Below are 15,678 nucleotides of genomic sequence, written 5' to 3' on the forward strand. Positions count from 1 at the left end.
TTAGCTATTGGGATAGTAAGTAGTAACCTATACGCAACATATATATTTGGAAACATATATATTATTGGATATATTATTGGATAACATATATATTTGGTAACGCTATTTTTTTGCATTGATCAAACTGTACCTCTTAGTATTGATTGTTTGATTATAAATTCAGTGGATCAATAAAAACATTATTGATTACATTTTTAAAACATTAATAATTCAAGATTCTATCAAATACAGGTAGATTTAAGTTTCAGTATAGGAATATTTACCCGCTAACAGTTTTGAAAAATTCGATCGGAATATGTGTCTATACGGTCATGTGTTAGGGGCCCTCGGCCCAGCATTGTCTGTACGTTGAGTCGTATACAATTATATACGAAAATGTGGTTATTTTGACCAAATGTTTTTTCCTTTACCCTTTTATCAGATTTCTTCTCCACATATGCCATGAAACTATTTAGTTAAGTTTACAAAATTAACTATTAAATAATTTTTTTAAAAGTTTTAAATGTTTCTTCAGAAGTTTTGTAGAAGTTGTAGTAACGTACTCAGAATTTATATATTTTTTCTGGAGTAAAGGGGCCCCTGACTGCCCAGGGGCCTTGGGCTATAGCCCCACCTAGCCCTATGGTTAATCCGGCGCTGCATGTGATTAAAACGGCTACCTTGTATTTTTCTTCCTTTATATATATTTTTTTAATGCTTTTTCATTTTCTTATTTTCCATTTAATTTTTTTTTATTTCTGTATTGCTTTTTATATTTTTTCGCTTAAAATTGTCTCGCAAAAGTCTTCATAGAAATGGAAAAAAGTTTTCGTAAAAAGGCATAAAAATGATTTCCAACGTGGTTGTTATCAGTTGTGATTTTGCCGTCTATTTTTGCTAGTAATTATGACTTTCTCTTCTTCCAGGATGTGGATGTGAGAATACAGAATTTAAGTGCTGCTCCGATGGAAGAACGCCAGCCAAGGGACCAAACTTTGCTGGTTGTGCTTGTGATGCTTCCAAATTTGGTTGCTGTCCTGATGGAGTCGAAGAAGCTCAGGGTGAAAACTTCGAGGGCTGCCTGACAGTTCCCTCCACTCCAGGTGCTACGTGTGGTTTAAAAGGGGATAGAGGACCTTGCAGAGACTTCTCTGTTAAATGGTTCTATGACACTGAATACGGAGACTGCTCCCGATTCTGGTACGGAGGCTGTGAGGGTAACGAGAATAGATTCAAATCTCAGGAAGAGTGTAAGGATGTTTGCGTAGAGCCTAAAGGAAAAGGTACGTTGAGAACTTTGGATTTTATTCCTTTTAGTTTGCCAGTTTCTGTTTTAGTTTAATTTTATAATCTCTAACTGCATATAATTAAAATCTGTTCTATTTTTGTCAGATGTATGTTCCTTACCCAAAATTGGTGGACCCTGTAAGGGATACCATCCAAAATGGTACTATGATGTTGGAAGGAAACAGTGTGGACAGTTCATCTGGGGAGGATGTCTCGGAAATGCTAACAAGTTCGCGACGAGAGATGAATGCGAGTCGCTTTGTACCATTTCTGATGATGCCGGTAAGCTTGATGATACATTTTTAAAAAGTTTGTGACTTTTTCGAAAGATTTCCCCCTTTCCCAGATTTCTCCCTTTTCCCCTTTTTAAGGAATATCTGTTTTTTCTTCTGCTTGAAAAAAAAACTTCCGCTTTTTCTCGATTTTTCTTTTGATTAAAACTTTCATTATTTCATTGACAATTTAATGATTTAGTTGAAAGTGCAACTATTTTGTTACAGCTGTATATTTTTTTCTCAAAAATTCAACAATTTGGTTGAAAGTTGAAATAATTTGTTGAAAATTTATCTTTTTGGTTAAAGATTTATATCTTTAATAGATAATTTAACTATTTTTTTTAGAATTCGTTTATTTTTTGGTTGAAAATTAACTTTCTTCAACTGAAAATTTAACTATCATATTTGAAATTTAAGGTTGTTTTTTTTTAGTTTACAATCATGTATTCTCTTGAAAATTCGTGAGTTTTTAGGGAAACATTGAACTTCTCAGATAAAAATCCAACCTTATTGTTGAAAATTCATCTCTTTGGTTTAAAATTTTAATAGTTTTTTGAATATTTGTGTGTCTTTTATTACATGCAACTGTTCTTTTCTTAAATTCAAATCTTTTTTGGTTAAAGTATCATTAGTTTCACTTTGCGTTGAGAAATCTTTTTTTTTTTATAATTTAACTGCCTGGTAGAAAGTTGAACTACTTTGTTTAAAATCAATTTTTTGTATGAAGATCTGTCATTTTAATTTAAAATTGTTCTGTTCTATTTGAAATTCAAATATTTGGTTGAAAATTTATGTATTTTCTTGAGGATTCAAATATTTTGTTGAAAATTCATATATTTTGTTGATGTTTCAACAATTTTGTTTTACATTCTTTTTATTTGGTTGAATTAAATTGCTTTTTATTTTATGTTAAAATAGTTTTTATTGCACTATCAAGTCTTACAGACTTAGCTGAGAAATCATCTTTTCGGTTTGAAAATTGAATTGTTCTGCAGAAAATTCGTCTTTTTGGCTTGAAAATTCAAAAATTTGTTATAAAATTAACCTTTTTGTTAAAAAATCTTATTTTTTGATTGCATATCTAATTGCTTGGTAGAAAAAACGTTTTTTTTTTGTTTAAAAATTCATATTTTCATATATACCATACCTGTTTCATTAAAACTGCAACTATTTTTTTTCATCTTTTTCGTAGAAATTCAACTACTTTTGTAGAAAATTCAACTCTATGGTCAAAAAATAAACTATTTATTTAAAAAATTAACTACTAGGTAGAAAAATAACTTTGTTGTTATAAATTCATATTTTTCGGATATAAAATTGAACTTGTTTTGTGTAAAATACATGTACTTTATTTAAAATTCGTCTTTTGGCTAAAAAATTAATCTTCTTTTTAAAAATTCATCTTTTTCTCCGAAGATTCAACTATTATCTTAAAAGCTCGTTGTTTCGCTTTACTTTAACTGGATGCAAATTAATTTTTAAACTGTAAATGTAACTATTATGTTTTTGGTTGAAAATACATCTTTTTTAGTTGAAAATTCAATTATGTTGTTGCCAATTAGGCTATTTTGGTAGAAAATTCAACTTTCTTTAAAAGTGAACCATTTATTTAAAAAAATGTTTGAAAATCCATAATGTCAGATAGCAGATTCAACTTTTTTGTATAGAAAATGTATGTTTTATTGTAAATTCGTTTTTTTGGGTAAAAAATTAATCTTCCTTCTTGGAAATTCATCTTTTTGTTTATCGATTCAACTTTTTTTTTGTTAAAAATTCATCTTTTTCGTTTGAATTAAAGGGTCAAATTTTGTTGTGGGGAAAATTAATTTTCTAAACTCAATATGTAACTATTCCATTTTTGGTCAAACATTTTTTTAAAAATAGAAAATTTTTGTTTGAAATTTAACTACATTGGTAGGAAATTCCATTTATTTGTTAAAAATTAAACCATTTATTTGAAAAATTAGCTATTGGGTTAAAAAGTTACTTTTTTGTTGAAACTTTATAGTATCGGGTGGAAAATTCAACTGTTTAAGAAAAATTCATATATTTTGTTATAAATTTATCTTTTTGGTCAGGAAATGAATCTTTTTCCTAAAAAATAATCATTTTGGCTAAGGTTTCAACTATTTTGTAAGATTTTCGTGCTTATTTAATTGAATTCAACCAACTGAAAATTCTTTTTTTTTTGAAAATTAACGTTTTAATATTAAAGTGTAACTATTTATTTGTGCTAAAAACTGATATTTTCAGTTGAAAATTACACTATTTGGTTGAAAATTAATCTCTCTTGATAAAAAATTACGTTCTTGTCGAAAATTGTTCTTTCTAGGCCTGAAATTCAACTATTGTACTGTGTTATATTTGTTACTCGTTAAATTAACAATTCTGTTGAAACATCGTTTTTTTTTAATCGAAAAATCATAGATTTATACGTGAAATAAGAAATTTGAAATCTTTCGTTGAGAATTCATATTTTTTCTTTGAGAAATAAACAGCTGTCAATGAGGGGGCCGGGGAGGGGGGTCAAACATTTCCCAAAATCGGTAACGTAGTTTATAGATGACCCCTGATGAATAAAAAATAAATACTGAATCTAACAAGGACAGGTCGCGAGATGTGCGTCGCTGATTCGACTGTGGCCTCACAGGGTGAAAGTAAATGAAAATCCATCAGGTTCATATTTTTTCTTTCCATCTGATGGGCATTAGTTTCCAAATGATCTTAAACCTCGATAATCCGGAAAGTAAGGTCCATTAGATCGAACGGAAAAATACGAACCTAATGGATTTTCATGTCCTTTAATTCTATGAAGCCCTAGTCGAATCAGCGACGCACATCCCGCGACCTTTCCGTGTAATACAAAATAAGATACAACTCCAATATTTGCATTCTAGATCCTTGCGATCAGAATAAGGAAATAGGCCCTTGTGCTGGTAACTTCACTAGGTGGCACTTCAATAAAGAAGCTCAAAGTTGCGTACAATTCAGCTATGGTGGATGCAAGGCGAACCTCAATAACTTCCAAACCGAAACTGCTTGCCAGGAAAGGTGTCTTCAGCCGGGTCGTACTCGCGGTAAGTGTTTTTTTCGGTACAATTATTGTATTTTTTAACAAACTGAGATATGAAATATGACGTTTGTTGATTGATGAAGTGCACCTGCAAGAAATTTTTGGGCAAGAAACAAATTGAAAATGGCACTGATTGGTTTCCATAACATTTAACTTAAAGTTTGTTTTAAAATTTGGATTGGTGTTGGTTTATAATACATAATACACTGGAACCTGGATTTCCGTAAACTGGATTTGTGCGTTTCTAGAATTGTTAAGTCAAGCATGACATGTAGCACGAGGGTCGCACTCTCATCGGATTTGTTGCACCAGGTTGCGTCATACGTCCAAATTAAATAGAAATATTAATGCGACCCTGACTCTTTACGTCGGAGTACCTGGATTTGTGTTGAAGGCCAATGTGGGTCAGGTCCGAAATCGTGCACAAATCCAGGTTACAGTGTAATATTATATAATAACAGTATTTATTAATGGATTTTTAAAAAAAGATTCATATAACAGTTAGTTTAGTAGTAACAAATCATCCTCACATGATATTTTGGCACATGATACTAACTCTGCATGACAACATTAAAATGGTAACAGATTCTTGCTTGCTGCCACGAGCGGAGGGTAACTGCACAGAGAAGCATCCTCGATGGTTCTTTGACCAATCGGAGAATCGCTGCATGCCATTTTATTACACTGGCTGTGGTGGTAATAAAAATAACTTTGACTCTAGAGACGCATGTGAGTCTATTTGCCCACCCAAGATCGGTAAGGTTCTTTCTTCTTTTTTTCTTTTTCTCAGGTATTTTAATCCCTTGCCCTTCCTATATTTTCATATTCTTTTTATTTTTTCCTTTATCAATTTTCCAAGAACTGGCTAAGATGCGTCCCGAAAATATTTTTGATAAAAGTTCCAAAAGCGCCTTAACAGGCCTAATTAGGTCAGGAACACCGTTATTGTTTTAAAAACAATTTTATTTATTTTGAAAATTTCAAACTAATTACACCTTAAACAGCTGAAATGATTTAAAAATATTCTTTACCTGTTACATTTTTCAAAAATATAACTTCTTGTTACTTTAATATTTATTTTTAAAATAATGACTTTTAATAATAATTTTGCATTTTGCAACGTTTAATAAATGCAGTTATGGCGTTGTTTTTTACATTCAAACCTTTTTTCTCGGGTTTGGAAATATAAACTGTTCCTTTTTTTCGAATGTTTGCATACGCCTGCAGATAACGACTGGCTACGGCTCTCTATTAAATCAATACAATTTTAAAAATTATTTGGATGATCAAGCGTGTCTTTTTTTACGATCCCAACAATATAAAAAACTCATTTTTCGATTTTCGCAGTTAACGGTGTTTTTCCAAATCAGGGCAGATTTCCCCATCCTTCTTTCCTCCAGATTAATTCCTGAGACTTCAGAACTAGTAGAAAATAATAATTCACATTCTTAGATTTTTAAGTTTGGATCTGGGCACTGGGTTGGCGAATGAATGGAAAATTTTTTAATTTTACATAAAGAATTATGAATATTTAATTAAAATGTATTGTTGAGTTATTACATTTTTCTTTTCTCTGCTAAAATAAAATTAGAACCGGATACCTGCTTACTTCCTGCAATTGCGGGCGAGTGTCACAATTATACTCAACGGTGGTTCTACGATTCCTACGAACAACGATGCAGACAGTTCTATTATGGAGGCTGCGGTGGAAACGAGAACAATTTCATGTCTGAGTACGATTGTATCAACAGATGCGAAGCTTCCCTCAACACAAAAGCACCTCCTGCACAGGAATTCAAAACTGGTAATTAAAATGGGCATTCAAATGTATTTAGAGAGTTTCAAATTGTTTAAATTAAGTCATTGTTAAGTCAGACAATGGTATATTAGATACTAAACACAATAATTTAATTCCTAACTATTTAGAGGCTGCACTTAAGTAACGGATTATAGACCCTCTCCATGCCCCCCCCCCCCCTCTGTAACGAACATTAACAAAATATTTTTATACTCCCCACGCTCTTACTGTACGTAATTTATGATTTTCAGAAATAATAAGATGAGACTTGAAACTAAAGCTTCATATTTAAAATAATATATGTTTTGTAGGGTGAAAATTTCCTGATTCTTCCGTGACCAATTTTTCATTTTCACTGACAATAATATTCAAATTCGAACATTTTGTTCTTGTGATATTTTTAACAGAGAATTATTTATAAGCGGAATAAAACGATATTTCCATAAACCATAAGAAATAACTTTTTAATGAAATACTTGAATTTTCAAACTAAAAATATGAATTATCAACAAAAAAGTGTGATAGTTGATGTCTCAACGAAAAAAAGGTTGAAATTTCCTCTGCAAAAATGAATTTTAAATCCAAAAAGACGACTTTTCAACAAATAAAGGTTTTTCAGCAATGAAAGAAAAAAAAATCACTTACATTGTTGAACGTTCAATAAAAGAAGAACAGTTTTCACCAAAATAGTTCAATCTTTAACTAAAGAAATTAATTTTCAACTAAAAATATGAATCTTCAACAAAAAATTATTATTAACAAAATGGTTCTACCCAAAATTTTGAAACAAAATAGTTGAATCATCAAGCAAAGAAAATTAATTTTTAACCAAACAGTTACATTTTTAGCCAATAAAGATGAAATTTCTAATAAGACATGAATTTTCAAATCAAAAGGTCAAATTAAAAAAAAAAAGATTTGAATTTTCATCGAAATAATTTTAGATTGACTTTCTAATAGCAAAACATGAGCCTTAAACAAGAACTAAAGTTTCTACGAAGATACTTCAATTTTCAACCCAAAAAGACAAATTCTTAACAAAACAGTGCAAATTTTCAGCTAAAATGTATAAATTTGAACAAAATTGCTGAATTTTTAACCAAATAGTTGAATTTTTAACCAAAAAGTTTCAACCCAGAAGATTAATGTTCTATCAAAAAAGAAAAATTTTCAAACTCTACAATACACAGGATAAAGTTTTAACCAAACATGGAATTGTTATATTTTCAAATTAAAAAAAAATGAAATTTTAAAATTTAACAAAATACATAGATTATTAACAAAATTATTTAATTTTAAAGCCAAAAAGACGAATTATCTACAAAAGAGTTGTATTTTTAACGATAAAACATGATTTTTGAACCAAAAATTGTATTTTTATAACGAATACTGAAATTTTGAAGCTAAAAATTAATAATTTTCTATAAAACAGTAAAATTTATAACATAATAGTTCATTTAATAGCAAATAATTTGCATTTTCAATCATAATTATGAATCCATATTCAAAACAAAAAAGTTTCTCATATAAATCAGTTTAACTTGAAGTCAAATAAATGACTTTTTAACAAACAAAAAAGATCAATTCTCAACAAAACATGTAATAGTTGATATCCGAGAATAGAATCATTTAATTGTCAGTTGAAAAAGTGTATTTCAAACCGAACATGAAATGAATATTCCTTAAAATAGTTAAATTTTCAAACAAAAAGATAAATCTTTAACAACAAAAAAACAACATTTTTAACAAAGCATTCGAATTTTTTATAAAAAAGACGACTATTTAAAAATATAGTTGCATTCTCAACAAAATAATAAAATTTTCAACCAAATAGTAGAATTTTGAATCAAGCAACATGAATTTCGGACCAAAAATATTAGTAATAATAACCTTTTCAATAAAAAAAAAGAAGAAATTTTATCCAAAAAGGTAGTTGGATTTACTTGTTGAGCTTAAGTTCCAAATGCTATCTAGGTTCGTAACTTTATGTCCAATTATAAGCTTCCTCCTTTGTTACCAACTTTAAATTTTTAGCCCCCCTGGTAACGTAGCCTATGGAAAGTATCACTGGGTCACTATTTATTTTAAGACCAAGTAATCAAAAAAAAATATATAGTAAAGTTTTAAGATGTTAAGATTTGTAATCAATAAGACAATGTTAACATTTTTGGTAATTTTTAACATAATATACACAAACAGCCAAAGAAAAACATTCATTTGTAAGCTGTTGTTAAATTTCACATGTTTATATTGCAGAATATTGCTTCTTGCCTGATGAACGAGGACCTTGTTCAGATCATCAAACTAAATGGTTCTACGATAGTCGAATAGGACTCTGCAAACAATTCCATTACGGCGGTTGTGGCAGCAACGGAAATAATTTCATTACTCGTGAGGAATGCGAATATCGATGTGGTGAAGTCCAAGGTAAGATTACAGTAACCCGAAATTTGAAACGAATTGTCCCGATCCTATTTAAAACTTACTGGATTTAAATTCTTCTAGTCAAAACTATTAGGAATGTGACGTTTTTTTTCTTGACTATTATCAAACTCATTATAATTACTCTTTTATAAAAAAGACGTAGCCTCACAACAAAATGATATCCTTAGCATATTCCAAGTATATCGAGATTTCCGCCCCGCATGATATCCACTCAATGCTCTGTTTGGGATATACACAATTTTGGCAATAGAATCCAATATTTCTGAAATGCATATTTATTAAAATATGTAGAATGCCTAAAAACATTAAGCTTTACAAACATCCGTTTTAAAAAAAAATCACTTTGTAAAAATCTCGAATATTCAGTTTCTTTCAAAATCTTATCTAAGTATAATTGGCAAGAAATTATTAATGCGAATAAGTTTCATAATCAATAACAGCCTATTTACAATAAAAAATAATTCACTCCCTAAAAATGTATAAGTTTCCTGTTATTGTACCTGTACAATCTAAATTGAGCATGTAAACTTATATGTACTGTGTTCGTTTGTATAATATAATTGACAATTGATTATAATTTGGGCCGAATATTCGAGAAATTGTTGATTATTGTTAAGGTGTCACTTATTACTGCGCGACAGTTTTCGCACACTGACAGCCATGATGGAATTTACCCGGAAGTGACATTAGACCGAACTTTACTAATATTGCACTTTATAATATTGTATTTTGTATCAAATCTCCGTAAAATGCTTAATATTGTTAAATTATTTCTTATTTTATTGATACGATTGAATATTATTTGCGATATCTCTAGGATCTCCTGGGATTTGCCCACGATATCCTAGGAGATAAATGGGATATCCCGCCGATATCTTATGCCGTGAGGGTAATTTGTAAATCATAATCTTGTTTTTTGTAGATCCTTGCAGCTTGCCAGTTCTCATCGGACCCTGCAACGGATCCGTCGTCCAATTCTATTATGATAGAAGATACGACAACTGTTTCGCCTTTGACTATAGTGGCTGTCAAGGCAACAAAAATCGCTTCCAGGATATCGGATCGTGTACCCAAAAATGCGTTAGGCAAGTAGAAGCTCAGCGAGACACCACGCCTCACTCCGTTGTAGAACCAGAACCAAATGCCATCTGCTCAGCTCCAGTTGAAGTCGGTCCTTGCAGAAAAGAAATCACTGCTTATTTCTACAATTCCGAGGCTAAAACTTGCCAGGCCTTCGTATACGGAGGTTGCGAAGGAAATGCTAACAGGTTCCAGTCTGAAGAACAATGCGAGCGTCTCTGCGGTGTATTCCGAAAACAAGGTAAGATTTAAACAAAAATCCTGTTCAAATTATGCAATTTCGTTTGCATATTCAAAATTTGAACTAATTGTTGCCGATTCATTTCAGACATTTGCAACCTCTCGGCCGATCCTGGTCCTTGTAGAGGAGCCTTCACTAAATTCTTCTACGATCAATCAACCCGAGCTTGCAGAGAATTTATCTACGGTGGATGTGATGGAAACGCTAATCGATTTAGCACTATTCCTGAATGTGAATCTGTATGCATTCATCATGAAGAACCATCGACCAATTTAACTGATACAGATAATTCTCACCTGGGTAAGAAATTAAAACTATTAATTTGAATTTCATAATCAATGTCGATATATCTTCTTCAGAGGCGGCGGAGCCCTAGCTGACACTGGGGGTAGTGCCCCTTTCAGAAATCGCCCATGGAGGGACAAAGTATTGATTTAACTGCATCTAAATTTGAATGAAATAATTGTGATATCATATTGTATCACATATTTGTGAAATAATTGATGTCTTTGTGAAATATTCTCAATCGATCCGAAATCTTTGTTAAAGCTTTGAAAAGTTTGGGCGATCATTGAAATCTTTGTCGAGTATTTGAAATATTTTTGAATATTTGTGAAATTGTTGAAATCTTTGATAAAGTCATTAAAGTCTGCGCAGTTTTTGAATATATCCGAACTCTTTGCGCAATATTTTAAAGATTTTTATTAACTGTTGATAATATTTTTTAAATATTTGGAAAATTAATTAATTATTTCTGAAATCATTGAGAAATCAATGAAATCTTTATAAAATATTTAAAATGTTTTTTAGATTATTTGATAATATTTTTAAAATTGTTTAAATCTTTCCGAAATATTTGATATCTTTCTGAAATCTTTGAAATATTTTTGAAACATTTGTAAAATTATTTAAATCTTTTTGAAATTATTGGGAAATCATTTATGCCTTTGTGAAATCTCCCAAATCTATCCGAAATCTTTACGAATTTTTAAAATATTTGGTAATATTTGTAAAAATGTTTAGAATCTTGTAAATTTATGCGAAATCTTTGATCCTTTTAAAAATATTTTTGAAATATTTGTTACATTTTTGAAATTGTTGAAATCTTGGCGAAATCATTGAAGTTTTGATAAAAATCTTATAAATCTATCCGAAATCATTGTAAAATATTTCAAATATTTTATAAATATTCGATCAAATTTTTGAGATAATTGAAATCTGTGTGAAATATTTTTAATCTATAAGAAATCTTTACGAAATCATTGAAATCTTTATAAAATATTAAAAATATTTTTGAAATTATTGTTGAAATCTTTGGAAAATCTTTGAAGTCTTTGTCAAATCTTTTTAAACTTTCTGAAATCTTTGCGAAATATTTAGAAAATCAATGAAATCTTTATAAAATATTTAAATTTAAAAAAAAATTATGATATTTGTGAAATTGTTTAAAGCTTTGCGAAATATTTGGGAAATCATTAAAATCTTAATAAAATCCTTAGAAACTTTTTGAAATATTTTTGAAATTATTGAAATCTTTCTGAAATAATTGGAAAATCATTTTTGCCTTTGTGAAATATTTTTAATCTATGCGAAATCTTTGCCATTTATTTGAAATGTTTGGTAATAGTTGTCAAAATGATTGAAATCTGTGTGCAGTTTGGGAAATCATCCATATCCTTATAAAATCTTGTAAATCTATTTGAAATCTTTGGGATATCATTAAAATCCTTTAAAACTTTTTCAAGTATGGTATTTGAGAAATCATTGAAATCTTTATAAAATAATTAAAATAATTTTGAAATATTTGTTAGATTTTTGCTATGGTGGAAATCTTTGAAAAATCATTTGAAGTCTTTGCGAAATCTTTTCAAACTGTCCTAAATCTTTAGCAAATCATTAAAATTTTTGTGAAATATTAAAAATGTTTTTTTTTAGAAGATTTGATAATATTTGTAAAATTGTTTAAATCTTTGCGAAATATTTGAAAACTTTCTGAAATCTGCGGAAATATTTGAAATATTTTTGAAACATTTGTAAAATTATTGAAATCTTTTTGCAATTATTGAGAAATCATTTATGCCTTTGTGAAATCTCCCAAATATATTCGAAATCTTTGCGAATTTTTAAAATATTTGGTAATATTTGCAAAAATGATTGAAATCGTTGTGAAATAATTGAAACTGTATAAATTAATGCAAATTATTTGCGGAATATTCGAAATCTTTGAAATCCTTTTTAAAATATTTTAAAAGTATTTGTTATGTTTTTAAAATTTTTGAAATCTTGGCGAAATCTTTAAAATCTTTGTGAAAATCGTATAACTCTATCCGAAATCTTTACAAAATATTTCAAATATTTGATCAATATTTCATAATATTTTTGAGGTAATTGAAATCCGTGTGAAATATTTTTCATCTATACGAAATCATTACGAAATTATTGAAATCTTGATCAAATATTTTTGAAATATTTGGTCTATTTTTGAAATTATTGTTGAAATATTTGGAAAATCCTTAAAGTCTTCGTCAAATCTTTTTAAACTTTCCGAAATCTTTGCGAAATCTTTAGAAAATCATTTAAATCTTTGTAAAATATTAAAAGTAAAAAAAAAATTATATTTGTGAAATTGTTTAAATCCTTGCGAAATCTTTGGGAAATCATTGAAAACTTAATAAAATCCTTAGAAACTTTAGAAATATTTGTGAAATTATTGAAGTTTTTCTCAAATAATTGGTATATCATTTATGTCGTTGTGAAATATTTTTAATCTATCCGAAATCTTTGTTATTTATTTAAAATATTTGGTAATATTTATAAAAATTATTTCAATCTTTGTGCAATCTTTGAGAAATCATTTAAATCTATGCGAAATATTTGTGAATTATTTGAAATTTTTTTGAAATATTTGATATTATTTGTCAAAATGATTGAAATCTGAGTACAGTTTTGGGAAATCATTCATATCTTTATGAAATCTTGCGAATCTATTTGAAATCTTTATAAAATATTAAAAATATTTTTGAAATATTTGGTAGATTTTTTATATTGTCGAAATCTTTGGAAAATCATTGAAATCTTAATAAAATCCTTAGAAACTTTTGAAATATTTCTGAAATGTTGGAAGTTTTTAACTGAAATAATTGGTATATCATTTATGCCATTGTGAAATATTTTTAATTTATCCGAAATCTTTGTTATTTATTTGAAATATTTGGTAATATTTGTAAAGATTATTTCAATCTTTGTAAAGATTATTTCAATCTTTGTGCAATCTTTGAGAAATCATTTAAATCTATGTGAAGTCTTTGCAAATCATTTGATATAGTTTTGAAATATTTGGTATTATTTGCCAAAATTATTGAAATTTGTGTACAGTTTTGGAAAATCATTCATGTCTTTATGAAATATTGTAAATCGATTTGTAATCTTTGAGAAATCATTGACCGCTTTATAGAATATTTAAAATATTTTTGAAATATTTGGTAGGTTTGTGATATTGTCGAAAACTTTGGAAAATCATTGAAGTCTTTGTAAAATATTTTTAAACTATCCGAAATATTTAGCAAATCATTTAAATCTTTGTAAAACATTCAAAATGTTTTTGAAATATTTGATCATTTTTGTGAACTCTTTGAAATCATTCTTAAATCTTTGAAATATTTTTGAAATTATTGGGAAACCATACAAATCTTTATAAAATAATCAAAATATTTTTGAAATATTTGGCAGATTTTTGATATTGTGCAAATCTTTGGAAAATAATTGAAGTCTTTATGAACTCTTTTTAATCAATTCGAAATCTTTAGCAAAAAAATTAAATCTTTGTAAAATATTTAAAATGTTTTTTAGAATATTTGATAATATTTGTAAAATTCTTTAAATCTTTGCGAAATATTTGAAATATTTATGAAATTATTGGGAAATCATCTACACCTTTGTGAAATCTCCCAAATCTATCCGAAGTCTTTGCGAATTTGAGAAATATTTGGTTATATTTGTAAAAATGATTGAAATCTTTGTGAAATTATTGAATTTTTGTAAATTCTGTCGAAATCTTTTCGAAATATTACAAATATTTTATCAATATTTGATAATATTTTTGAGATAATTGAAATCTGTGTGAAATATTTTTAATCTATACGGAATCTTTGCAAAATTGTTGCGAAATATTTCGAGAATCATTTAAATCTTTGTAAAATATTAAAACTAAAAAAAAATATTTTGTAATATGTGTGAAAATGTTTAAAGCTTTGCGAAATATTTAAAATCTTTAGGGAATCATTGAAATCTTTATAAAATCCTTGGAAACTTAGAAATATTTGTGAAATTATTAAAATATTTCTAAAATAATTGGGAAATCATGTATGCCTTTGTTAAATATTTTTAATCTATCCGAAATCTGTGCTATTTATTTGAAATATTTTGTAATATTTCTAAAAATCATTGAAATCCCTGGTAAATCATTAAAATCCTTTAAAAAAATTTTTAAGTAAATGGTATATTTTTGATATGGTTGAAGTCTTAGAAAAATCAATGATTTCTTTGTGATAGCTTCGAGCAATCATTGAAATCTTCATAAAATATTTAAAATATTTTTGAAATATTTGGTAGATTTTTGATATTGTCGAAATCGTTGAAAAATCATTGAAGTTTTTGTGAAGTCTTTTTAACTACCCGCAATATTCAGCAAATCATTTAAATCTGTGTAAAATATTAAAAATGTTTTTCAAATATTTGATAGTCTTTCCAAAATACTTGTGATCATTCTGAAATCTTTGAAAGTCTTTGATATATTTTTTAAATGATTGGAAAATCATTTATGGCTTTGTGAAATCTCTAAAATCTGTCTGAAATCTTTGCGAATTTTTCGAAATATTTGGTAATATTTGTAAAAATTATTATTGATATCATTGAAATCTTTTTAAAATCTTTGGGAACTTTTGAAATATTTGGTAATATTTTTAAAAATTATTGAAATCTTTGTGCAATCTTTGGGAAATAAGTGAAATCTTTATGAAATCTTGTAAATCTATTTGCAATCTTTGCAAAGTCTTTTAAATCTTTAGGAAATCATTAAATCCGGTAAATTTTTTTGAAGTATTTTTGGTATATTTTTGAAATGCTTGAAATCTTGCGAAAACATTGAAGACTTTGTAAGAGTCTTTTTAAACTATTGAAAATCTCTGCGAAATATTTAAACCCAAAACAATTTGTGAAATCCTTAGAAAATTTTTTAAATGTTTGAAATATTTGACAACATTTGTTAAATTCTTTAAATTTTTGCGACATATTCGGAATGTTTAGGAAATCTTTGAATTCTTTGTTAAATCTTTCAAAACTTTTCGAAATCTTTGCGACATTTTTTTATCTTTGGAATATCATTCTAATCCTTGTGAAATTTTTCTGAAATATACCAAATATTTTAAATATTTTTTAATAATTGGTAATATTTGTGAAACTATCCCGGGAGCGGGTGCTAATCTGGAAAATAGCATCCGCT

At 27.9% G+C, this 15,678-nt stretch overlaps 1 protein-coding gene across 5 annotated transcripts in view; it reads left to right on the forward strand.

The window, feature by feature from the left end:
* The window catches only part of LOC117172726 (papilin), a 303,999-nt gene that overhangs the window by 270,319 nt on the left and 18,002 nt on the right, over window positions 1–15,678 (forward strand). For 4 of the 5 annotated variants that reach the window (XM_033360885.1, XM_033360889.1, XM_033360887.1 and 1 more), the window contains exons 24-31: window positions 906–1,262; window positions 1,372–1,548; window positions 4,439–4,618; window positions 5,200–5,370; window positions 6,206–6,418; window positions 8,669–8,839; window positions 9,780–10,178; window positions 10,266–10,478. In XM_033360885.1, the coding sequence (XP_033216776.1) occupies window positions 906–1,262; window positions 1,372–1,548; window positions 4,439–4,618; window positions 5,200–5,370; window positions 6,206–6,418; window positions 8,669–8,839; window positions 9,780–10,178; window positions 10,266–10,478 (1,881 nt within the window). The remainder of the gene's footprint in view (window positions 1–905; window positions 1,263–1,371; window positions 1,549–4,438; window positions 4,619–5,199; window positions 5,371–6,205; window positions 6,419–8,668; window positions 8,840–9,779; window positions 10,179–10,265; window positions 10,479–15,678) is intronic. The other variant, XM_033360888.1, reaches the window with a different exon arrangement.

This window comes from Belonocnema kinseyi, chromosome 5 (genome assembly GCF_010883055.1).
Source record: "Belonocnema kinseyi isolate 2016_QV_RU_SX_M_011 chromosome 5, B_treatae_v1, whole genome shotgun sequence".
NCBI lineage: Eukaryota > Metazoa > Arthropoda > Insecta > Hymenoptera > Cynipidae > Belonocnema > Belonocnema kinseyi.